This window comes from Trachinotus anak, unplaced genomic scaffold (genome assembly GCF_046630095.1).
Source record: "Trachinotus anak isolate AG129_WGS33_773 ecotype Australia unplaced genomic scaffold, CSIRO_AGI_Tana_v1 ptg000025l, whole genome shotgun sequence".
Classification (NCBI taxonomy): Eukaryota; Metazoa; Chordata; class Actinopteri; order Carangiformes; family Carangidae; genus Trachinotus; species Trachinotus anak.
In genome coordinates, this window is record NW_027273876.1 from 13233675 (window position 1) to 13256624 (window position 22950).

At 40.8% G+C, this 22950-nt stretch overlaps 3 protein-coding genes across 5 annotated transcripts in view; all 3 read right to left on the bottom strand.

Moving 5' to 3' along the window:
• Positions 1-65: 65 nt before the first annotated feature.
• Positions 66-9386, bottom strand: LOC139609293 (circularly permutated Ras protein 1-like). Of its 2 annotated transcripts, none has more exons than XM_071463656.1 (21): positions 9182-9386; positions 8790-8895; positions 7803-8057; positions 6572-6793; positions 6316-6456; positions 6145-6225; positions 5967-6040; positions 5497-5661; positions 5361-5402; positions 5046-5135; positions 4547-4698; positions 4364-4445; positions 3917-4047; positions 3592-3676; positions 3380-3486; positions 3105-3217; positions 1723-1840; positions 1073-1213; positions 536-629; positions 426-452; positions 66-329 (listed from the first exon to the last, which is right to left on the bottom strand). In XM_071463656.1, the coding sequence occupies exons 1-21, from the start codon at positions 9281-9283 to the stop codon at positions 240-242; spliced, it is 2418 nt and encodes an 805-aa protein (XP_071319757.1). In that variant the 5' UTR covers positions 9284-9386; the 3' UTR covers positions 66-239. The 2 variants fall into 2 exon arrangements, with proteins under 2 accessions (XP_071319757.1, XP_071319758.1); XM_071463657.1 differs by having other exon boundaries at positions 8790-8891; positions 9182-9309.
• Positions 9387-10416: 1030 nt separating this feature from the next.
• LOC139608990 (protein kinase C and casein kinase substrate in neurons protein 1-like) lies at positions 10417-17755 on the bottom strand. 2 transcript variants are annotated; one of them, XM_071463173.1, is made up of 11 exons: positions 17379-17558; positions 17014-17237; positions 15735-15811; positions 15431-15587; positions 14933-15168; positions 13467-13622; positions 12942-13117; positions 12707-12827; positions 12333-12400; positions 12134-12213; positions 10417-11047 (listed from the first exon to the last, which is right to left on the bottom strand). In XM_071463173.1, exons 3-11 carry the CDS (start codon positions 15789-15791, stop codon positions 10935-10937), a joined length of 1164 nt encoding a protein of 387 aa, XP_071319274.1. In that variant the 5' UTR covers positions 15792-15811; positions 17014-17237; positions 17379-17558; the 3' UTR covers positions 10417-10934. The 2 variants fall into 2 exon arrangements, with proteins under 2 accessions (XP_071319274.1, XP_071319275.1); XM_071463174.1 differs by lacking the exon at positions 17014-17237 and having other exon boundaries at positions 17379-17755.
• Positions 17756-19469: 1714 nt separating this feature from the next.
• Positions 19470-22950, bottom strand: part of LOC139608884 (SH3 and multiple ankyrin repeat domains protein 1-like) — a 28329-nt gene continuing 24848 nt past the window's right edge. The window contains exons 24-25 of the mRNA XM_071463006.1: positions 21961-22857; positions 19470-21676 (exon numbers count right to left, since the gene is read on the bottom strand). Of these exons, the coding sequence (XP_071319107.1) occupies positions 21625-21676; positions 21961-22857 (949 nt within the window). The 3' untranslated portion in view covers positions 19470-21624. The remainder of the gene's footprint in view (positions 21677-21960; positions 22858-22950) is intronic.

The window sequence follows — 22950 nt, forward strand, 5'->3', positions numbered from 1 at the left end:
ATGTCTACTGTATACTGCCTCAGCGGTTATCACATGCAACACGGACAGTAATCACATAAAGTCTCAAGTTTATTTATGACACAGACGGCCACGTTTCCAGCTGAACATTATTTACACTGTGAAATATTTGAAGGATAATTTATTCAGCCAGATAATCGAAGTCAAACTGCAGGATTTATCCTTGTCATTCATGACTTGAATTGTTTCCAGAGGGGTAAAATGTGAAGGATGACAGTTGGCTAGAGTTTTTGTTTGTTCTTCAGTGAGATGGACTTCCTGTTGCTGTGCTTCATGGTGTAGAGCAGCGCTGCGCCAGCGTCTGTTAGAGACTGATGGGAGGAGAGGAAAGGAATTATCAATGGGCGATGTAGTTTTCCAATACTTTTCAGTATAAGGACAGAATAAAGGTATGATAGGATATTTACCTGTGAGTCTGAAATAACAGATTTTCTCTGGAAAAAAACACACACAAAAAAGTGTTAAAGTGTGGTGAGTCTAACTAATGTGAGGCACTGAATCTACAGTACAAACTCACCCGTGTGAAGTTATGAATGTTGTTGTATATTGGCTCCATGGTTTGAATCCATTCTTGGTACGTCTGTTTGTCTCGTGCACTGTGGTTGTGTTCACTGTAAGCAGAGACAGCACATCATCTGTCCAGCCTATAAACACTGTACATCTAATAAACAGAAGCTTTCAAAGACATTTTCTGACTTTTTTTTCACTGATAATATTAAAAAAAAATTTAGTAATTCAAAAATTACTGAAGAACATAGCAAGTTGATCTTATTTCCAATTTCATTTAAACACACTTTTTATTTGTGCATCTGATTGCTCTGTCAGTGCAGTGATATTAATATTTTTGTTACTCACAAACATAAACTGTATATGTGTAAATATAGAACGTATATGTCTAGATTGTATTTTGTCATTTTTCTATGTGTTGAATATACTGTATATATAATCAGCCCTCATTTAAATCCAGTTGACTTCAGCATAATTTAGCTCTCATTCTACGTGTTGCCCACACACTGGCGCAGTCAGAGTTTTCTCCATCCCTTCTGTAACTCACATTGCTCTCTCGATCAGCTTCCTCTGCAGCTCTCCCTCCCTCCTGGCGTCGAGGAAGCGGCCTCTGACAGCCAGAGCGGCACTGGCCTGTGATGAGTTGAGCTGAATGATGGCCAGAGACAGAGAGGACAGGGCCGCCGAGCTGAGAAGGAGGGCCACGCTTTTATCATAAGAGTGCTTCTTAACATTTACACCTTCAGCCTTGCCATTATATTACCATGCAACACACGGGGGCTACTTTGTAGCTGCTCAGACAATGAATTGCATGACCTTCATTCTGTATATGAAGCAGGGAGACTAGGTTGAGAGGTTTATTGTGACTAAATGTTTGAATGGATGAAAAATGAGATTTACATGGTGCGATCATTTCTGCATGATATGAACGCCTCAGTCTCCTTGGATTTTCAAAACTGCTTTGCCTAAAGGTTCACTGAGATTGCCAGAAAATAATACGTGTAATCAACTGTTGTCCTGAGGTAGAGAACGCAACATTGATGAGCGATATCACATCATAATGACTTGTTTAAGCTTGTCAAGGAGGCCACAAGCATGCAGATAGCTCAGCGGTGTGTGTGTGTGTGTGTGTGTGTGTGTATCAGTGACGCAATCTCTAAATGTAAGTGAGTGAAGTGCTGTGATGAGCATGGTCACCTGTCATGAGTAACATTTCGCTCTGAAGTTATCACTCTGAGCATCGTCTGTCTGTTCCTCTGCCTGTACCTGATCTGCAGCTGGACGGACACACGGCTGCCTGAGGCTGGTGGTGACACTGGGAAAAAGCACAGAGACAACACAAACATGAATCAGTTGAGTTTAAGTAGTTTTTTTTATTATTTTTTTTAAATAACAATGTGTTTGAGTGTTTTTGGATCACAGAGAGCACATGCTCCATTTGGACCGTGCTAAATATGATGTGACGGCCTGGTTTGGTTTATTGATTTCGATGAACAACTACAATTCAGCACATCTAAGTGCTGTAGTGGTCGGAGAAAACAAACAGTGCTCTGGCCTGTATGAGACGTCCGACTAGCTTAGATGAACCAACTATGTCCCACCTGGTCCAAAGTATAATAACTAAGCTGTAGTCTGTATGTGTTGAAAGAAGAAACATCTGTAATAATCTACAGCTATTTTGTATTTTAGTCACAGCAGTGTTTTGAGCTAAATGCTAACATCTGCATGTTAAAACACTCACAGTGACGAGGCTAACATACAGAAATATTTACCAGGCGCACCATCTTAGTTTAGAACTAAACACCACAGCCGAGGCTGACGGGAAAAGCAGGCATTTTTCAGATACTTGGTCATAAATCGAAGAATTGGACAAGTTAGAACTTTGACCAAATTATAGCAGGAGCTCACCAAAGTTACAAAAAATGACCCTCTAGGCACCTGTAGCAAATTAAACAACAATCTATGTAATAGTTATTTCATGGTGGTGCAAAAGAGAAGTCAAGGGATACCAACTGTTATTGGAATTAATCTTCTAGGGAACATGAGTATCTGTGCAAATATTCATCTTCATCCATCCAGTTGTTCTGAACTGAATGATGAACAGACTGACACTGCCAGCCCTGGAGCTAGGCCCCTAGAGCAGCTAAAAAGTTAATTTGATCTTAGTTTAATGAAAACTATTTCTTACTGACAGACTAGGGGTAATTGTTTGTTTTCCTTGGCAGTTTATCCATTTAAAAAAAATATCACAGGTATTAGTCATCCAGATGGACATATTCCTGAGCAGCAAAACGCTCCTGTTGTTATCTAGCAGATTTTTTTTTTGCTTGGCCCATTTGTTGCATTTTCATCAATCCAGTTTTGTGAGTTTTATGTTTGTCAGATGTAATGACTCTGGCTCCCTCACTTCACTTGGAGTGATCTCAAATTCAGATTTTCTTGGTTGGCTACAACATCAATCACCATCCTGTAAGAACTGGCAGCGCGTGTCACACCACGACCTGTGATAATCCTGAGAAAGGCAGTAAATCTGCAACTGGAATTTGAAAGGCAAAAGAAAAAAAATGAGATTTTCTCACCTTCTGTGTCCTGTTCATTGGCCCCAAACTGGAAGGTGATCTCTGTATCTGGGTCCACGTTCCCCACCTCTCTGGTCCCTTTGTGTCCAGCCTCCCTCTCTCCTCTCATACTCCTGGAGCAAAGGAGGACATCAGTCAAACCTGGGGGCCTTGTTAATAATGTAATTCAAAGTGTCTCAAATCCTCTCATGTGCCATCTATCTAGACCAATTCATGAAGCAATCAGAAATACTAGTATTTAGGGTACATGTATTGGTGTACAGTGCAGCTCTTACAGTGATTTGGGCAGCAGTAATGTAACAGTACAGTGTGTAGCTATGGTCCTGTTGTCAATGATCTGTTCGAGCTCTGGGTGCAGCCTATTTGGACTTGCTATTACCACCTAGAGGACAGGAGTCAAAACACACAGATGAGATGAGAAATGCAAGATTTGATGAGTGATTAGTTGATGATTGTTGCGACAAATCATATGTAACATGTCTCTTACTTTCCCTCCAGTACGATCGGCGAGTCTTCCCAGCTCATCCAGCCGGCAGTCTGTTCCCTCTATAGACAGCACAGACACCGTCACACTAATGGAAGAAGAATATTTCAGCATGATCTTCACCATAATAGATCTAGCTGAGCAACAACAGTCATCCTCCATCTTTCACTGGGCCCTTATTAGTACTATCAACACCAGTATTACTGTTGTCAGTGGAGCAACAGCTCTGATATGTAAATAGCTGCATCTCTTTGTTCGCTCATTGTCTGTTTAGCAGTGTAAAATGTTTAAAAACATTCTTGACGTTGATTTGGAGATGTGTACCAACCCCTGATTAGCAGCATACTCCCCCAGCTCCTGGTAGAAGATGGTGGATGAGATGAGGGTGCGAGCATCATTGTCCTCCACCTCCAGATTTCCTAAGTCTGTGTTGGCCTTCCCATCTGTACAGATAATCACCTTTAAGATCAGCAGGGATAGCAGATCAGGATCGTATTGTTTTTAGAAAATAGAAAAATGAAACTCTGACATAGAATTGCGTTTGGACCATACCAAAGTTTTCACATATTTGTGACCATTCGTTACAATTCATAGATGCTTTACAGAAAAAAAAAAAGATATGATGTTGTCTAAATGCAGTTTTAAGTTGTGATAAATTAAATGATGCAACCTTATGAATGCAGGAAATATAAAATATGCTACTCTGTTAATAGAAACGTAAACATACAAAAACACTTGTATGATCCTGCAAATAAGATTGAAAAGCTGAACCTACTTTGGACCCTGGCTGTCTGGAGGCCATTGCAATGGCCAGGAGAGCAGCTGGACCCAGAGCTGTGGCCCCACTTTCAGATAGTCTTTTAAAAAAAAGAAGAATCAAGAGAATATGTTGGTTATTTGAACATACAACAGGTATAATACACAAAACAACTAATACAATCATTGTTCTTCTTCTTACCCCATAACTTGTCTCTGTAAGACGTCCTTGGTTTGTGAGAGTGGAGGTGGACTGGGGAAACTGGCTGCAGCCTCTTTCAGATAGTTGCTGTCAATCAACTCAGCACCACACAGGAACTGCGATGTGAAATTCTCATACCCATACATTGTAACCTGGCAATACAATCATCAAGGGCTTAAAAAAAAAAAAGCAACAGCAATTTAACATTTTATTCGTGCAGTGATTTTCAGGATAATTATTTGATAATGACAAGATAATGAAGATAATGATGCTGAATGACAAGAGAATGAAGAAGAAATTCCAATATCCTGATATCAAATGAAATGCGGAAAGATGCTGTGACTTACAGTGATACAGAAACAGTGAGAACGTTGATGCAAAAATATGAAATATAAGTCAGAGATAACTCAAATGATAGAAATACAACACATACCATGATAAAACTTGGGAGAACTGAGCAGAAAATAGTCCATAGTTGTCTATTACATCATGAATGTACCTGATGGTTGAAGGTGATGAGCCCCACTCTTATGTCTGGTTGCTGTTCACTTAGTCTCTGAACACACTGCAACACGGCTTCCCGGACAAACTGGTTTGAATACAACTTTTTTTTTTAATCACCAATGGCATCTTAGCAGCATCACTGTACAGCTGTTATTGTTATCATAATCATCTGTATTGTGCATATACCGTCGCTCAACTTAATATTGTGTTACTTGGGGAATTTGTCCTTTTCCAAATAAGACTTAAAGCTCAATGTCATGCTCACAAACTTAAAAGGAAAGTCAAAGATGAAAAAAAAAAAAAACCTCACCTGGAGACGGGATCTGTAGACAAAATGCTCTCCCCCCGACACCTTGAAACGACAGAGACTCATCAGTTGAAACATCACAAGTTGTATTTGTGAATGTCAGCCAAGAGTAAGCAGATCAGTGCCAGTGTATTTTTACCTGGGAGGTGATGCTCATGGAGCCAGAGATGTCGATGCAGAAGAGCAGCAGAGCATCAGAGGCACACAGGGGCTTTTCATCAGGGTTAAGCAAAAAGAGAACACTGGGCGCTATACTGGGAGAACTGGTCGATTCCCGGGACTGACAGAAGTGACACACTGTAACCTGCAGTCCAGTGTAAGGAGAGATCATTACTGTTACCGAGAAACATTAACTGAGTCCGCTGACTGAGACCAAACAAGCCGACAGTCTGAATCAATCAAACCAATCCCAGTTATCCATTGTTTCATTATGTTATGATCAATAATTCTTATGCTTGACTGCCTATAAGAGTTTGTCATGCTCTGTATTTTCCAGTAGTCATTACAAGGAGATTATGGTTGTTATTCAAAACTAGAAATAAACAATGACTCTTAATCATGTTACTACTCATTAGTTTCAGATAAAGGTCAAATAAAAGATGTAATTACCTCATTGACATAGCAGGGGTCCAACACAGAGCCGCACTGGGTGCAGGAAGTGGGCTCACCTAGTATGGGCTGCTCTGGAAATATGCAAACATCATTGTCATTATAAGGTAATAAGACTGAAAATCAAATTAGATGGCCAATAATAAAGGTTTGATGGTGATGTTAAAAGTTTAGAGACCTCTTTCCTCTGAGAGTAATTTCCCTAAACTGACAAGGACCACGTTAGGATTCCCTGGTAGAGGCTCCTTATCTGCTGATCCTGAGATGAGAATAATATGAGCATTCAAAAATAGCATTATGTGTTATATTGGGTTTTTTTTGACAGTCTGACAGAGACTGCTGCATTTACCTTTACCAGTAGACGATTGGGTAAGTGACGAGGTTGAAGGTGATTTCTGTGAGGATGAGGGAGATGAGTGGTGTGAGGGTAACAGCACCAGGTACTCTGGCATTGACTTCATGAATGCAGGTCTTGGTGGGAGTGCTGGGGCTAGGGGTTTGATATGAGAGCAGAAGAAACGAGAACGTGAATCTGATCTGACATGTAACTATTTAGACCAAGTTAAAATCAAACACAAAGAGGAAAAACAAAGATGCCTTTTCACCTGGTGTCTGGCTCGGCACATTGCTAGTATTAGCTGGCAGGTTCACCTCACCCCCAGTGCCCTCCGGTGTACTGTATGAGTAGTTTGCGTCCCAGGGATGGGCATTTAAATCTGGCTCATTATTTGGCAGGTCATAGGTAAATGTCTGACTGCTGTCGAGTGGCTGGCTGTAAGCAGAGGACTGGCTGCTTGCTGCAGGTCTCATGTGTGGTGGAAGAAGAGCTGGGTAAAGCAGAAAGGAGAAGACTGTTTAATGAATGAGTCACCCCGCCCAAAAAAAAAAAAAAAAAAAAATGTCATTCATCTTCTTGGCTGCAGCTCAGTGAAATCACTACTAAAGTGCAATGGACCACCAAACACATAGTGATTTACCTAACCATAAGCTTGAAAGGATGATTTACTCTCATTATGAAAAAACATATTCTAGATATTTTAGTGTTGGTATGCATAGACTTGATGTATTGATCTTTTTTTATTTTTGGCTTGAGTCCATTAAAGTTTTCCAAACAGCTTTTGCAACCTGCTGCTAATGTTTTAGAGTCAAACAATCAGTCAAAAAGTCTAATTTTTACCTTTAACTTTAACAGTGTTATTTAATGTGCACACTGATGAAACCACATTTTACAGGTTAAAACATAAACATCAGACTGACAACTACTATGTACAAGTGCACACACACACACACACACACACAAATACCAAATGTCCAGGTAAGAATGTTGATGTAACAACAAGACTAGAGTTAGGAAATCTATTAAGTTACAGTCTACCTCATAATGTTTACTCGTTCCTCATTGACAGAGCTCTGGGCACAGTCACCTTACTGTGTTTTTATTAAGGTTAATGAGGTAAATACAGGACTGCAAAGCAGCTGGATGTGGCTACAGGTATTGGAAGACATTTGATGGATATGTGGATGGATGGCAGAGGGGTTGTGGGAGTTCAGAGCAGCAGGACTTGCCCAAGCATGAAAAGTAAAAGAGCAATGCTTGCCCCTTCTTTATTATCACTGCTGTCTCTGAGCAAGGCCCTTGCAGATGTGAATATGTGTACCTTTGTGAGTGTGAACATGGCAGAAGCTTACTCTCCTGTGTGTTTGGACTCAATTTTGGGGTGAAGTACGCTTTTAAGATATTGATTGCCCCAATGGTATTTTAGATAATATTTAAGTACAGAAACATCACTTGTCCAGCCAGTCATTTACACATTAATTTTGCCACATTCACAGTACCTGTCCTTTGAGGAGATGGTGTCTGTCGAGCTGTTGTATTGATGGAAGAAGCTGCCAGCTCCAGTTTATTGTGAAATTCTGCGTTTTCATAGAAGGGAGTGGGCTTCACAACCTTCTTCACTTTGCTCTTTTCCAACTGTTCAGTGATCTTGGGGGTCGATGTGGGTAGTTTTGGTGATTTGGTTTCTGCAGAGTTTGTTGGAGGAGGAGGTGGAGGAGTCGTGGGACGAATTCGGTTGACGGGAGGGAGGAGAGCTAAAAGGCATGAAAATGAAAAATAAAATACTCACATCAGCAGTTAATATTGTGCTGCCTCTTGCAAGAGAAATGTGATCCTAGACAAAACAACTGGTGCAGTGATGACCTTTGTGCTGTGAAGAAAATGTGACTCAGGCGGCAGATGGCTTTTACCGAGGAAAGCAAAGTATCTGAAAGGAATATTGCCTCTAAGATAGACAGGAGAGGTTGTGTGTGTGTCACTGATTGCATAATACATAATGGTACTTAACCAACCAGTCCCCCAGACAGCTGTGACGCAAGGAAAAATCCACCTGTGGCTACATTTACACTGTCATGTACCACCAATCTTTCATTTTCAAAGGAAATCATCAGCTATTTTGTGATTAAGTATTGGAATTTAATCTTTCAATTCATATGAGTTCCTACATTTCCCAGATTGCCTTTGGACATCTTCCAGAGAACCAGTGAGTCAACAGCAAAGGTGTTTCAGACAGTTTCAGAAGTTCTTTGACTGACACAAGAATCTGATGTTTAATGCTCATGTTTCTGATAGCTGAAATGCTTTGTGTCAAACTCCAGTGAAGCTGCACGGAAAATATTTGTGTTTGGCTGGTGATCTGAGGGATCGAGAAAACTGCAACTAAACACCATAGTGGATCCAGAAATGTGACTCATGTCTGTTTAAACAAGTGTAAGTGTCAGAAAATCTGTATTTTTCTCTTTGATGTCAGGAGAAAGAAATCACACCTGAGCGTTTGATGACGTTGGCATTGGACCGCTGGCTGTTCTTCTGAATCTCTGCTGGTGGCACATAAACAAATGCACAAGCAAATTCCATAGTGATTCTGCCTGCCTGAGAGAGAAGGGACACTATTTAACAATGACGACCAATAACACATTTAAGTGTAGACAATAAAATCTGTAACACATCAGATATGCAATTAAAATACAATCCAAAGTAATTAATGTAATTACAGTACATTTTTCTCTGGGGAGCATGAGGACATTCAGTTTGTAACATGACTCGCCTTCAAAAAGTTGTCTCATTATAGAAACATAACTTAGACAACACATCTATTATATTTCTGCAATATAAAAAAGCTTTTAAAAATAAGCATGTATATAAAAAGCGTACTTACACATGCAGAGTCCTTTGAACGCTGACTGCACAGTGCAACCATAAACATGAAACCCTCCCAGGTCTCAGAAATGTTTTGTGTGTGTGTGTGACGTCTTGACATTCATGATTTGTTCCTCAAAGATCTTGTCCAACAGGTTTTTCTCTTCAAGAATCTTCCAAGGTACTGTAATGTGGTGGTGCATGCACAAAGCTGCGAGGTTGGGTGGTTAGTCAGAGATTTATCACATGTTGTGTGACTGTAGTTAAACATTCATGAATGTCAGACGGGTGGAAGACATATGGCTAAAATAAGAAACATGTCAAAGGTCAGGATTATTAATATGGATAATATTTCAAAATAAAAGAACAACCAACTATCTTGTGAAATTCTTTGATGTGCACAGATCCAATGATTTAATGTACTGATATTAGTACTGAGATATGGTACTATGTTAAAATCTAAGTCACTTTGGACAATAGTGCCTGTAATGTAATATTATTTGTTTGGGGAATCCTATATTTTTTTCTTTCAATGTTTGTGCTCAGCATGTTTAATTCATGTAAATGTATCTATCATTATACAGTATCTCTATGCTACAGGAAAAGCATTAAATGCAATTTAAATATCTCCAAAATAATTTTAAAATAATGAAGCATATTTGTGGTCTTTGTCTTAATATATCAAACTTCTAGAGTCTAAACTGATGCTAGTGCCTCTTTAAAGCTGTACTTTGGCACAGTTGTGTTTTGAGAATAATGGTAATGTCAGAAACTGACATAGTGATGTTCAGCAGGTGTAATGTTTATCATCCTCACCACCATCCTCACACCAGTTCAGAGTGTTGTAGTTAGTATGCAAATGTGCTAATTAGCATAAAAGTAAAAAGTATAGCTGAGGCTGATGGAAATGTCATTAGTTTTGCGGGTATTTGGTCATAAACCAAAGTATTGGACAAACTAAACTGGACTTGATGAACCCACTAGATAAATAGTTAAGGGAACGCTGATGGGATTACAATGCACCAAATGTCATAACAACACAAAGACTGTCAGCCTCATGGTGGCACTACAGGAGAGGTCAGGGTATCAACAGAGTCAAGAGTCATTGTCTTGGGACCATGAATGTCTGTACCAAATCTCATGCCAATCTATCTTATAGCTGTTTAGATATTTTAGTCTGAACCAAAGTTGTGGACTGACAAACCAACAAGAACCACACAACTACCATGGCAAAATAAATGTCAACAAGATGGATTAGAAGCAAAACAAATATACTTTTATTGTGAAAATCCATTCCCCTCAGTCAAAGTAACTTCTATGTGCTTTTACATAATACACATCAAGTAAACATTAACCTTGTGTGCATACATCATTGTAAACCTGTGGTTGGGTAACCTTGTCATTATCAATTACTTTTTATTACAGTGACCTAATGACTCAGACATGATGGCGGTAAATAAATAACCTCTCTTGTTTTCTTTTGTTTCATCTGATCGTGCACACATGCATGCAAACACACATACACACTCAGCACATATACACATATAACTCTTCGACAAACAGTACATTCTAGTGTTTGATAAGTTAATTCATACTCAAACCAAGTAGGTTAGAATATTAAGGCCTTAAAACTTTACATTTCAAAAATAGCTGTGAAAAGATTTCATCTGACATGAACTCAGGATCAGAAACATCTTAGATGTTAAATCATAATAAAAGCTGACTCTTGGTGAGAAATAAGTTCAGAACATAAAATATTGGACAGTGTGATGTCACTCAACAACTTCAACAAAATTGGCTGGGTAGAAGCCCTCCTTCCCCCCGCTCAGTACTCCTCGACACCAACCCTGGTCATCCTCCTCCTCAACCTTCAGGAACTCTTCACCTAAATCAAAAGGAATACAATTTTAATATGGAAAAAAAATGCATCGTCTTGCTTTGGTGATTCAACATGTTCACAAAAAAACAACCCTGTCTCAGTAATGAGTAGTCATTTTTCATTTTTTATTTAGTCTGACTTTGAAGTATTTTGGCACAAAAATAACCTCTGTGAGTCGAGTAGATGGTATAACTCTGTGCAGATCCAAGCCTGTTAAAAATAATGAAAGAATATCTTAAGATGTATTTCCTGTCAAGGCCACTAGATGTTGGGTCTAAACAAACCCTTTAAATTTGTGCAGGGTTTCAACTTTGTCATTCTTTTGCACCATGAATTCAGATCTAGATACTTAGTAGCTTGAAGAGCATTTTGGAAATTATTTTGCCTTTATAGGAAAGGTGGGTGTTAGGTGTTTGCCTTGATTGACTGTGGTGGTTGCTATGTGCTTAGCTCACCTCAGCTTCATCTAATTGTCCCAGTGTGGGTTTTCTGGCTCCAAAAAATACTGATACAATGGCAGTGAAAACCCAACTCTCTTTGGTTTTCCCTCTTCATCAAACACAGCGAAAGAGATAAATGCACTTCAATTTGCAAAATATCTCTCCTAAGGCAACAGGATTAAAGCTTTTTGTCTTTGCAGGATGCAAATGATATTATAGCCCCATCACTTATGTTGAGCGCTGTAGATTTGTGCCATCCATGTCTGACTGAGGATGAAGATAGTAGTCATGCTTTATATGATGTTTATACAGACTGTAAAATGAAAATGCCAACTGTGTACATAAAACATCTGTTTACCAATAAAAAATCTCCCCAAGAATTGGTTTCATCCTTTATAGCTTCACTAGGACACTTGACGTCATTTTCACATCTCAGAAATCATCTAATCAGTAAACTCCACACAGCACACTTACAGTATATTTACCTGCCTTATTGCAGAGAGATGGGATGCATTTTTGTCTGACCACGTCAAATTTATACAAGGGTTGTAATTTTGTATAAAAATCTTGACAAATGCAGCTGTAACACTGAGAGTAAAATGATGTAACACAATGTATTTGAGTGTTGTGAAAACCACACGTCATATGTCACCTGCTTTAAAGGACAGCTCATCACCCTCCTCTCCCACATAGTCGTACAGAGCTCGCACCTTCACACCCCCAATCATCACACTAAGAGGAGAAGACACAGACACTTCAGTACTGAAAAAACATAAATCTGTGCTCATCTCTGGGTTTTTAAAACATTTAAGCGGTAACCATATGTGAAAATGGCTTCATTGGAGACTTACGGTCGACTCCCTTTTCTTTTCTGGTCTCTTTTCTTTCTCTTTAGCTTTTTTACTGGTGGGACCCATTCCTGAAAAAATATAAAAGTTTGGGTTTCAAATTGATCAGCACTTTATTAACACTATCAACACAGCTATTATAAATGCCGAGTGTGCAGATCTACACACAACCCGGAGATCTGTAACTGTCACTGTACAGTGAAAAGTACTTAATGTGCAAAATGTTAACTTTTCACACTGAAACAAGAAACACACACGCACACACACACACACACACACACACACACACACACACAAAACACACAAACATACACACAGATTCCATTGTTTGATTTAAGTTGGCTGTCTATGTTTTGGAGTGATACTTTGGGACATACCTCAACCTTCGGCCAGTCGGTGGGCATGCCAGGACCATGGTAGTTCTTCCACCATTTGAGATCATCCTGCTCATTGATGGCCATCAGCGTTTGATGGAGCTCACTGTACACTGCCTTCACACTGACACAGGGACACAGAGCTGTTCGTCATGACACAATAAGCACTTTCCCCTGTATGAACCCATCCACCCACACACAATTGTTACGAACACCCAATCCTCCAACGGCTGCTCACCTCTCATTGTTGGTGATGTCCAGGTGTCTGTGGATGGAGAGGAAAGCCTGCTTCAGAAAGCTGATCCTCTTTCTCTCCTCCTCCTGCGACTGTTCAAAAATGGCCTCCATCTCCTCCATGTAGCGAGGCGTGTAGGACGTCACATCCTCCAGTAGTTTCTCATAGCGATCTCTAGTCTGCAGGCAGCTCGGAAGAACAGTTTTATGATGCGAGGTTGCCATCAGGAAGAACATCTACTGTGTTTCTTTAATGGAGGGGGATCTAAAATGTATGAATCATCGGGTGCTGTTCACTGTTGCCATGCTGGGCTCCATAAACACTGAGCAGAGTGACAATAACACATTTCCATACAAGGGAAATGCTTGCAGCAGACGGGCAAAGCTTTCATGGAATGCAACATATTTAACTCTGTGGCACCTCGTGAATCAGGACTGGTGAATTTAATGTGCTGTGAATGAATCCCTTATTCAACATGCATGACTGACTTGGAGTGAGATGGCGCAGTGTGTTAACATCTGTCCTCACCTTTTCTTTCTCCTCTGTGGCCTTCTCTCTGGCCTCTGTGATCTTCTGCTTTTTCTCTGGACTCATCTCAGAGTTTTCATTTGCTTGTTTCTCTTTGTCGAGGGCCGTTTGCTCCCTCTGGCACGACTTGTGGTACGCAACTCGAGCCTTCTCCAGCTGTTGATTGTACATGTACACACATATATACTTAGATGAGAAGATTGATACTGCTCTCATGGCTACACAGTAAATATGAAGCTACAGTTAGCAGCCAGTTAGCTTAGCTCTGTCCAGAGGCGAAAAGCACACCTACCTGCTCCTCTAAAGCTCACTGATTAACATTTTGAATCTAGTGTATCTAACCCATACTATATTCATTCAAGTTACATGTACTTTGAATATAGAAAAACACATGCATGATTTTAGGGATTGACATTTTGCAAAATACATCCTTTCGTGATTGTACAGAAAAAAATAACACTACAGCCAACATGTTAGCATAGCTTTTGTCAGGTTTCTATTTCTATTTCATAATTCCTTTTAAAGCCACAATGCATCGTTTTTTACCTTAGATTTTTGTACAGATTAACAACAGATGACAGATTTACTGATTTTAAAAGGGGCTGGTTGCCTAATTTTGTTGTCATCTTTGCACAGAGCTGCGATAGCCGTTTCCCTCTTGTGTGTGAGCTCACCTCCTGCTGTCTTGAGCGTCTTAATTACTGTACAGACTTGAGAGTGGTATCTGTTTTCTCATCTAACTCTTGGCAAGAAAACAAATAAGCATTATTTCCCAAAATCTTGAGCTGGAAGGCTACTTAATTACTTTGAAATAGCAGACTAGGAGATTTAGTTGAATGCTGCAGAAAAAAGCTAGGAAGCAGACACTGAGTAAAGAGTTTGAGCCCTATCTTACACCCAGCGCAAAGCAGCGCAAAGCAGCGCAAGAGTCTTTGCTAGTTTCACACCAACACAGTTGAGTTGTCATTTTCCTGTCCAGCACCAAGGTTGTAAAACATACTCAAAAACCTGGTCTGCAGTCAATGATGCAATCATTTTAAGGGCACATTATCAAGATAGCGTCTACATAGGTGGGTGCACAACATGTGTACACTATGCGTGTTACACACAAGCAGAGTGCGCTGAAAACGCGCTTCAGATATTTGGATAAGTCAGAGAGAATGGGAGATTGCACTCTGATTGGTTTATTGCATGTTACACCCAAAACACTCCAATGATTAATTAAGAGACTAAGTATTACCTTTAATCATGCACCCAGTGCATGAGAGATTTTCCTGCTGTTAAAGAATAGAAGAGGTGGACATGGGCATGCCCTAATTGCACTTGCACTATTTGCGCATTTAGACTGTGTGCTTTGAAATGTTAAAATAGAGCCCTTTGTGTGAAACTACCATTGCTACTTATGGCCACTATTACACACACACACACACACACAGATAAATGTAAATGTTATATGTGTTCTGGACCTTTATCAGCTTTTTGGACCACGGTTTTTGGGCTCGTGAAAAACTTGTGTTGTTGTCGTGGCTCTCCTTGAACCCACAAAAGATTTTCTTTGGAAAGGTCTCCTTCTGCCAGGTCTTCACCCGTTGCCCCTCCTCAGTGATGAGTGACTGGGAGATGGAGGAGTGGAGTTCAGACAAACGCTCAGTGGAGGTGAAGAAACACTGCCACGCCCTCATGAGGGAGCCATAAAGTGGCCCTGGGGAAGCGGAAAAAAAAGACGGACGAAGCAATGAAATAACACACAGCACAGAGGTGAGTCATGGAAACAATAAAGAAACAATGACCTCCATTTGTCTACTGGAAATTTCAAACAAGAGCAGATGCTCTCATTTAATATGACTCGAGAGGTAATTTTAACTTGAAGACAGCTGAGATGTTCTAAAGAGCCTGGGAATGCATGTTTTTTGCTTTTAGGCCACCACGGCTGTACCGCTATCATGCAGCTTCCTAATACTTACGAGAATCCACTATGGACTTCCACTTGCTGCTCCATTGGCTGAGCTGCTGGGCGTACTGCTTTTCTACCTTCGCTCTCTCCATGAAGCAGGCCACAATGTCATTGCAGGCCTGGAAGGACTGTTCAGTTCGGTGCACTGTACGTACATAATTGCCAGGCTGAGAGGAGAGGCGGGGGGGGGGAACGATGGTGATGATATGTAAGAATAACAGGTCATTCACAAACACACGAGTACTGTTTTGGATTACCAAAGCTATTCCTAGGGTGGTAGTTTTCTTATATTTGATCATAGATATAATCCTCACCATCCAGAAGCTCTGTTTCTTGGCATCCTCGGGTGGCTCTTTGGGGAGGCTCGCCATTATTGGGAACGTGTCTGTCTCTGAAAACAAAAGATAGTTGTTTGTGTGATTCAAGACAGTTGCCAGACTGGTTAAGATGCATAACAAGCATGGAAAGACAGTTTTGATTGGCAGGCAGGTGACACTGATTATCGTGCAACAGGTTGGACGTCTACGTGGTTTAATGTGCAGATACAGCAGGCTGACTTCCTCATAAACAGTAGTGTTGCCTATGTCTGATAGGAAATAATTGGCGGCTGAAGACTTGCACTGTGTGTGTTTGTGCATGTGTGTGTGTTGCTGAGCTTATCGCCATAACAACTTAGATCATCCTGACGAGGTATTATTTACACTGTACAGTTCTTAGATACATCCAAACCCCCTGCGTGAGTAAGGGGAGTGTCGTTGCAGTGGCAGACTGGAATTCACAGGGGTGGGATCTGCCAGCAGGAATAGAACAGCTGCTCCGGCATTCTTCCTGTTGCTTTCCCAAAATAAACAGCATAGAAAGGTCATCTTTCCCTTTGCTCTGACTAATACAAGGCCCACTGTCTCCCACTCTGACTCAATTCAGTTCAGAGATCATGACCACAAGAGTGCAACAGATTTCTGATCTGGCAGCCGAACAGGAGCGTAGGATTTAAAAGGAATAAACTGTCCAGATAGCAGACATTTTTGCACAGCGTGTGAACTTAAGTACATCTGGCAGATACATTGGAAATAAGATGCAGATCGAACAAAAGCATGGAGATGCATGCACAAACACGCAAAGGACACGGTCACATTTGGGCCTATTTCTGTCTGGGCTGACACATTGCTGGCTGAGTAATATGAAAGTGACTAACCACACCTCATCACAAGACTGAGCATGACAGAGAGTCAGGCTCATCTAAGACCTTCTTTCCCTTGGCTAGCTAGTCTTCATACTTATATTATCATGTTTTTTCATCACTATTCTTCACTTGCTATAAGCCCCTGCTAGTGGAAACACTGTAGAAAGTCCCTGAAGGCTTCACATAGAGTCACTTTATAAATTCATCCTGATTGCGCTCTTGCTCATGCAGAGAAATGGAAGAGGTTTGAGACAGGACTCTTCAGCTCACCCTCTTATTTTATCACACAGACGCATTCATACCAAAGTATTTTAATGCAAAAAAAAAAACAAAAAAAAAAAACTCCACAAGCCAATAAGAAGCAAAAAGTGGCAGCAGAGCAGTCATGCCTGTGAGCAACCAGCACTTACATTTCTCTCTGAATCACCAGTGATTACTCAAGTGACCACTTGTTACTGTAGTTCAAGGGCTAGTGAGGATTTCTCTTCATTTCTCTGCCCGTCTCCTCCTCTCCCAGTGTGCCTCTCCTCCTCTAACACATGCTTCTCTCCCTCTCTCCTCTCTCGCTGACCCAGTTTTCCCTTGGCACTTAAAGTTACACACACACACACACACACACACACGCGGTGTTGATCTGAAAGTGGGCGTGAGACACCGTGACAATGCAAGCAAGCAGAAAGAAAAAAAAAAACATTTAACAAATCAGAGCATTTGCATGGTAATCACTCTGCCACTAATTGGCTTCAGGCAAACAAAGAAGGAGGAAGAAACTTACCTCTCTTGCTTTACTCCCCCGTCAGCTGTGATATTCTAGTTTTTAGTCATTCCAGGATGAACTCCTCTTCCTCCTCTCCTCTGTTCCTTCACTTTAACCCCATCCTTTGCTTCTTTAACTCACTGGTTTCCTCCTCTCAGGCTGTTTAGGTCTCCTGCCCCTCTTTGACTATCACCCTCTCACTTTCTCTTCACTCCGCTATTAGAAAAACAGCTGGAAGAATCCCCCTCCTTCTCTCTCTCCCTGCCTGTCCCTCCCTCTGTTTCTCTCAATATGGTGCTAATGAGATGCTGAACCTTCATTTTGGCCGTTCGCTGGTCGCAGAATCGTGTCAGTGTGGCACACAGTCATGTGAGCTTATTAGTGAGTGCGTGTGACAGCGGGAGAGGGAGGTGGTGTGGGGTGGGTGGCTTGGGGGGGGGGGGGGGGGGGGGGGGGGGGGGGGGGGGGGGGGGTATCCCATGAACTGCCACATTAGCCCTGTGCTCCTTTGTGACCTGTCATTCTCTCTCTGGTCAGGCCTAGAAAGAGGGTCTGTCAAAGAGAAAACAATATGCAGCATGTTCAGCCACACACTGTTGACTTATTCTGGTCTGTGCTCTTCTGGACATTGGCCAGGAGTTAAAGGATAAAACTTGTGTCATCCAGAGTTACAGTTTGTTTACTGCTCTCTGCATCTGGTTGAGATTTCTCTTTTCGCGAATATCCAGAGCCTGAGTATCTCAAAGACCACTTTCACACAACCCACCAGACAAAAAACATTGTTTCTCACTTGCACTTGCTGAAATTTAATATCAGCTTTTGAACATGTTCCTTCTGAGTCTACAAGGCCAGAGACTGGAGTATGTTGCTTTCACACCTTAAAAAGTTATTTTTGTGATATTTACTGATGATGTCAATTAGACTCCTGAATCTATTGTCTTTTTTTTTTTTACGTCAACATCACGATGAAAATACTGGAGTTAAATGACATCAGTTTGTCATCCTTGACAGTTTTTAGTATTGGTTATTTAACATATCCCTATTCACAATGTTAGAGTTACAATATCTCCTAGAGGAGATTTACATTCCCTCCAGCAGATGCCAGGTGACAAAAAAGTGTAAGTTCACCCAAACTACAAATACATGTATTGTTGTATGTATGTGTATATCTGGTCATGCAGACAGGTTCTGCTTTATGTGCTTATGTTTTGAGATGTCTGACAAATCTGACATGACAAATGCAAGTACAGCAGATCTCACCCAAATGAACAACTATAAGAGATTTTGGAGCTGTGTGGTGTTTTGACAGTGCTCCCCATCACTGTCATTTAGACATTTTTCCAAGGGATCCAGAGACTTGTAGAGTTTTTTTTGGCGGCACATTGGACCCCAAATCCTGACTAAGGCACCTAATTGTTTCTCCTTTAATTAGTCATGCATCTGTAGTTTCTACTGATGAAATAGTCTCTATGTAAAGTAATGACAGCATAGGGTGACTAGAGATAATATGAGTCAGATCACATGAAGTAACTGTTAAATAAAGACATTTTGAGAAAATCTAATGAAAGCTATGTGTGTGGTGCAGAGTGTTTTTCTCTGTGGGGGTTTCTGTCATACCGTGAGGGGAGAAAAACAAGCCCTGATATCTGTAATTTTACTAACTGTGAGCAGACCCCAACTAAAGAAATACAGAGAAGGGGCAACCTTGACAACTTGCAAAAGCTTAAACAAAGTAATAACAGTATTTACAGTTTTCAGTCATGAACTTTAAACTGGGCATCACGCTAGCAAACAATCTCCCATTCATCTTCTTCCAAGTTGTTTTTCATTGTTCTCCATGCCTTACGGGAGTCTCTCGTTTTGCTGCATGAATGCAGCCACTGCTTGCTTCGAATTAAGCCATCTCATCTTCTCCCTCCCCATGAGCTCCACTCTTTTGTGCCTTTAGCTCACCAAGCCTGATGGGAAAATAATCCTGGACCTGAAAACAATGTTGTGTTGAACCACCGCAGGGCTGATATGAGCTGCTGCCAAATGACTCAATTCAAACACAGCACTTTAAATTGGATCATTATGTGAATCTGTCAAAAGAGGGAATCCAAGGAGAAATGAGAATCACGGCAGGGCCATAGTTTATTTTATCATTTATTTCAACACCTTAGTTGTACCTCTATCATATTGTTTATCTGTATATACTTTTTTATTTAAAACAAAACTTTATATATATATATAAATATATATATATATATAACTATATATGTATATAACTATATATATATACCTTTTATCTCTGCATACTTATGCTCATACTGTATGTAGTCATATTCATTATGCATTTCACTAGACCTAAAATACTCTTTTAAATCATAGTATGTAATGCTTTCTACACTACTGCTCAGTCCTTTCGCTTCTCAGGAATAGTATCCATCATGAAATAGCATTGAGGCAACTCAGCATGAGAATACAGAGTCATAATTTTAAACTCACATAGAGAGAAATATACATTAACTAACATGTGTCAGCTTCACTGAGGTCACCACAGGGCGAGCAGTATAGAAAGCATTTACAGAAAACCCCAAATGAAACACAAACCAAACAAAGCTTCAAAGAATTTGTCCACACTATTTGGAAGACGGAGATTCTTAAAAATGTTTACATACTTAATATTATTATCTTTATTATACTATATTTTATGTTATCATTGTCATCATCATCATTACATATAGATCTATAAATGATGTGTTTTTGCCTAACAGTTGAATTCACTGCAGGAAATGGCTAAACTGGCATGTTAAAAAAAATCCAGGGCATTCATGTTCACCTCTATGTAACATTTACAGTATTTACTTTAAGTTTTCACTCTGAAAAAAACTTTTTGAAAAGTGGGTCAGAGTATTTCTTTTTGAGGGTTTATGTGTGGAACATGGGAACATTGGGATTGTCAACTGGTGAAAAACAAAAAAAAAGTTTTCTGACCATTATAAATATGTTTTGGAAAAGGCATTAGAAAGAGAAAGGTGTAGGTCAGGGAAAGCATTTAGCCACCAACGCAGGCTGACGAACACGCACGCACAAAATCAGACACACAGACTCACAGAGGCTGAAGGTTGAGGAAGTCAGGCAGACAGAGAAGCAGTAAAAAGCCCTTTTTGATCACTGCACCTGCTGTGTGTGAGAGAGAGCAGTCAACATTATGGCATTGAAGAGGATGGATCCATCCCTTGACCTGTGCTATGGCCAGAAACACCAGTAAAGTCTAGGAGAGATTTGCAGTTTGAAATAACATACAAACTCTTTTCAGTTCCTCTCATTTCTATAGAATAATCAGGAAAATAATAAAAGGTCATTTCCCAACAATGTTTTCTCAACATCTGTATGTCCTCATTATTCACAACTTCACTTCAACAGTTTTAAATACCCTGACAAGTTTGAAATGAATGATTGCGATCAGCACTTAGTACAAAACAAATGGTTCTACTAATAGTGAATCCCGTTTAACATGTAAGATATATTTAGTGCTCGCAAAGTACATACATACAAAGCTTACCGGGGCATCCTTTGGGGGATTATGGCAAATATATAAAAAGAATACTATTGTTGTCTATCATCTTCCTCTATCATCATTTACAAACAAAACTCTTTCTCTCATATTCTGACTTTGGCTCCAGTAATCACAGCCATTTGATTCTCTGATCTGCTTAAAGCTAAAAAACTGGTGTCAGGATGTGGCTCTAGTGTTTCTGTTTTCACCAGAATTTCTGGTTCAGCCACAATGAGTAACACTTTATTGGGTTTTACCCTTTAAGCAGCAACTTTTCAACTTTTCTCTGAACTCTGAGGTTTTCTCAGTGCTGCTAAGCAGCAGATGGTGTGAGAATCCATCTGTCAGTGTGTGTGAGAATATGAGTGTGTGTGTATATGTGTTTGTCTTTTACAGCACAAAACGGTGCCTTCATTAAATGCCTGTCCATCAAAAGTTTTTAAGTGTATTTTAAGTTGAAGAGCGTCATTGTCATGTGATATTCTTAATTACTTTGTACCCTTTCTTGACCAGAAGTCATTCCACAAATTACACAACAATATTCTCTACATGTGAAGCAAATTTGTAAGACAACACTTTCCCCCACATGTCCAGCCCTTAGTCTTAATTCTACGCAACCTGATGATGTCCATTGTTCTTCTCTTGCACATCTTCTGTTATTGTTCATCTTTGTCAATTTGTTTCTCTCCCTTTCTTTCATCATTGAATCACCCCTTCATTCTCTCAGTCTGTGTCTCGGGGAGAAGTAGTAACATGCAAAGGAGAGGAGAGCCGCCTGGGGAGAGAAGGAGGGCAAATCAAAGAATAAGAATGGGTGGAACTTAAATAAAGATGGAGCAAACTAAATAGGCTTGATAAAACAGGTTATTAAAGAGAAAGAGAAAAGGATGGAGGGAAGATGGGGTAACTTATCAAATTATATGCATCTAATGACGAAAGGGAATGGTCCAGCTAAGTTTTATGGAAGGAATGAGACACTTTGACTTTCCTTCACCTTCCTTTTTGACCTTTTGACCCCGTTGTCTCTACGTGTTCCAGAGTCTATTAGTCCTCCCTCACCTGTCAGTGAGTTTCTTCAGCGCCCTCTCGATGTTCATTCGGTGTCCCACACGTGTCACTCCCAGGTCCAAGAAGTCGTCCTTGGTGAGCGAAGGCAGATGTGATCCATCTATCTCATTGTCTATAAAACGCTCTCTGTGTTCACCCAAGTTTAGATAAGCCAGCCAGTCTGCCACATCGTACTTGGTCCAGTAGGGCAGCGGCTTGACAGCAAAGGGTTTGGCTGGTGGAGGAGGGGTGAGATGGGGATAATTGAGACAAGATGGGCTTGGGGGCAAATGCATGGGGGAGGAGGCTCCAGAGAGAAAATGTGTGGGGGAGAGAGAGCGGGAGACAAGTAGGGGGTTTGGACTTGGTACACCAGATGGGGAGAACAATGGAGGTGTTGAAGCCTTGTAGGTGTCTCCTAGAGGGAGGCCAGGAGAAGGAGGGGTGAGGGGCCCAGGAAAGTCAAAAGGATTGTTGTAGACTGGTGTGCTGGGAAGTATGGGGAGCGAGGAGGGTCTTGGGGGGGTGGGGTTTGGTTGTTCAGTGTTATAGATAAGAGGACTTGGTGCACGGCGTCGAGAGACTGAAGATCGCATCTCCTTTGTGGGACTGCACTGGAAATCAAAAGTCTGCCTGCGGAACTTGGACCGATGCTTCGGTGATGTTGGATATGGGCAGTAGGTTGGGGAATGGGGAGGATGGGAATGAACGGGAGAGGAAGGCATCTGTGGGGAAGGAGATTGGGTCCAATTGCGCTGAATTGGTACTTGAGGGGAGGGGGAGACGGAAGGAGTGGCTGACAGGTTCGGGGTCAGGATCTGACGGTGCTGTGGGGAGGAGGTGGGTAATGGTGAGGTGGAGCGGCCAGTAGGGGGGCTGTGAAATGCATCTGTGAAATCCGCTGAATACCTGAGGGACACAAAAGTGAACCTGTGAACACTAAACTTCATTTAAAATAAGCAGATATGCAAACTGTTATTCTGATATCAAGGACAACAAACA

What these genes read in the sequence shown, in the direction of transcription:
- LOC139609293 (XM_071463656.1), bottom strand. Translation starts at nt 9,283, where the DNA reads ATGTCAAGACGTCACACACACACACAAAACATTTCTGAGACCTGGGAG. An exon ending in TCTACAGATCCCGTCTCCAG is followed by an intron (nt 5,136 to 5,360) that starts GTGAGGTTTTTT and finishes TATTCAAACCAG; the next exon opens with TTTGTCCGGGAAGCCGTGTT. An exon ending in CGAAATGTTACTCATGACAG is followed by an intron (nt 1,214 to 1,722) that starts GTGACCATGCTC and finishes CCTCCTTCTCAG; the next exon opens with CTCGGCGGCCCTGTCCTCTC.
- LOC139608990 (XM_071463174.1), bottom strand. Translation starts at nt 15,791, where the DNA reads ATGGCGAGCCTCCCCAAAGAGCCACCCGAGGATGCCAAGAAACAGAGC. An exon ending in GGTCCAAAAAGCTGATAAAG is followed by an intron (nt 13,623 to 14,932) that starts GTCCAGAACACA and finishes TACAATCAACAG; the next exon opens with CTGGAGAAGGCTCGAGTTGC. An exon ending in GACATCACCAACAATGAGAG is followed by an intron (nt 12,828 to 12,941) that starts GTGAGCAGCCGT and finishes TCCCTGTGTCAG; the next exon opens with TGTGAAGGCAGTGTACAGTG.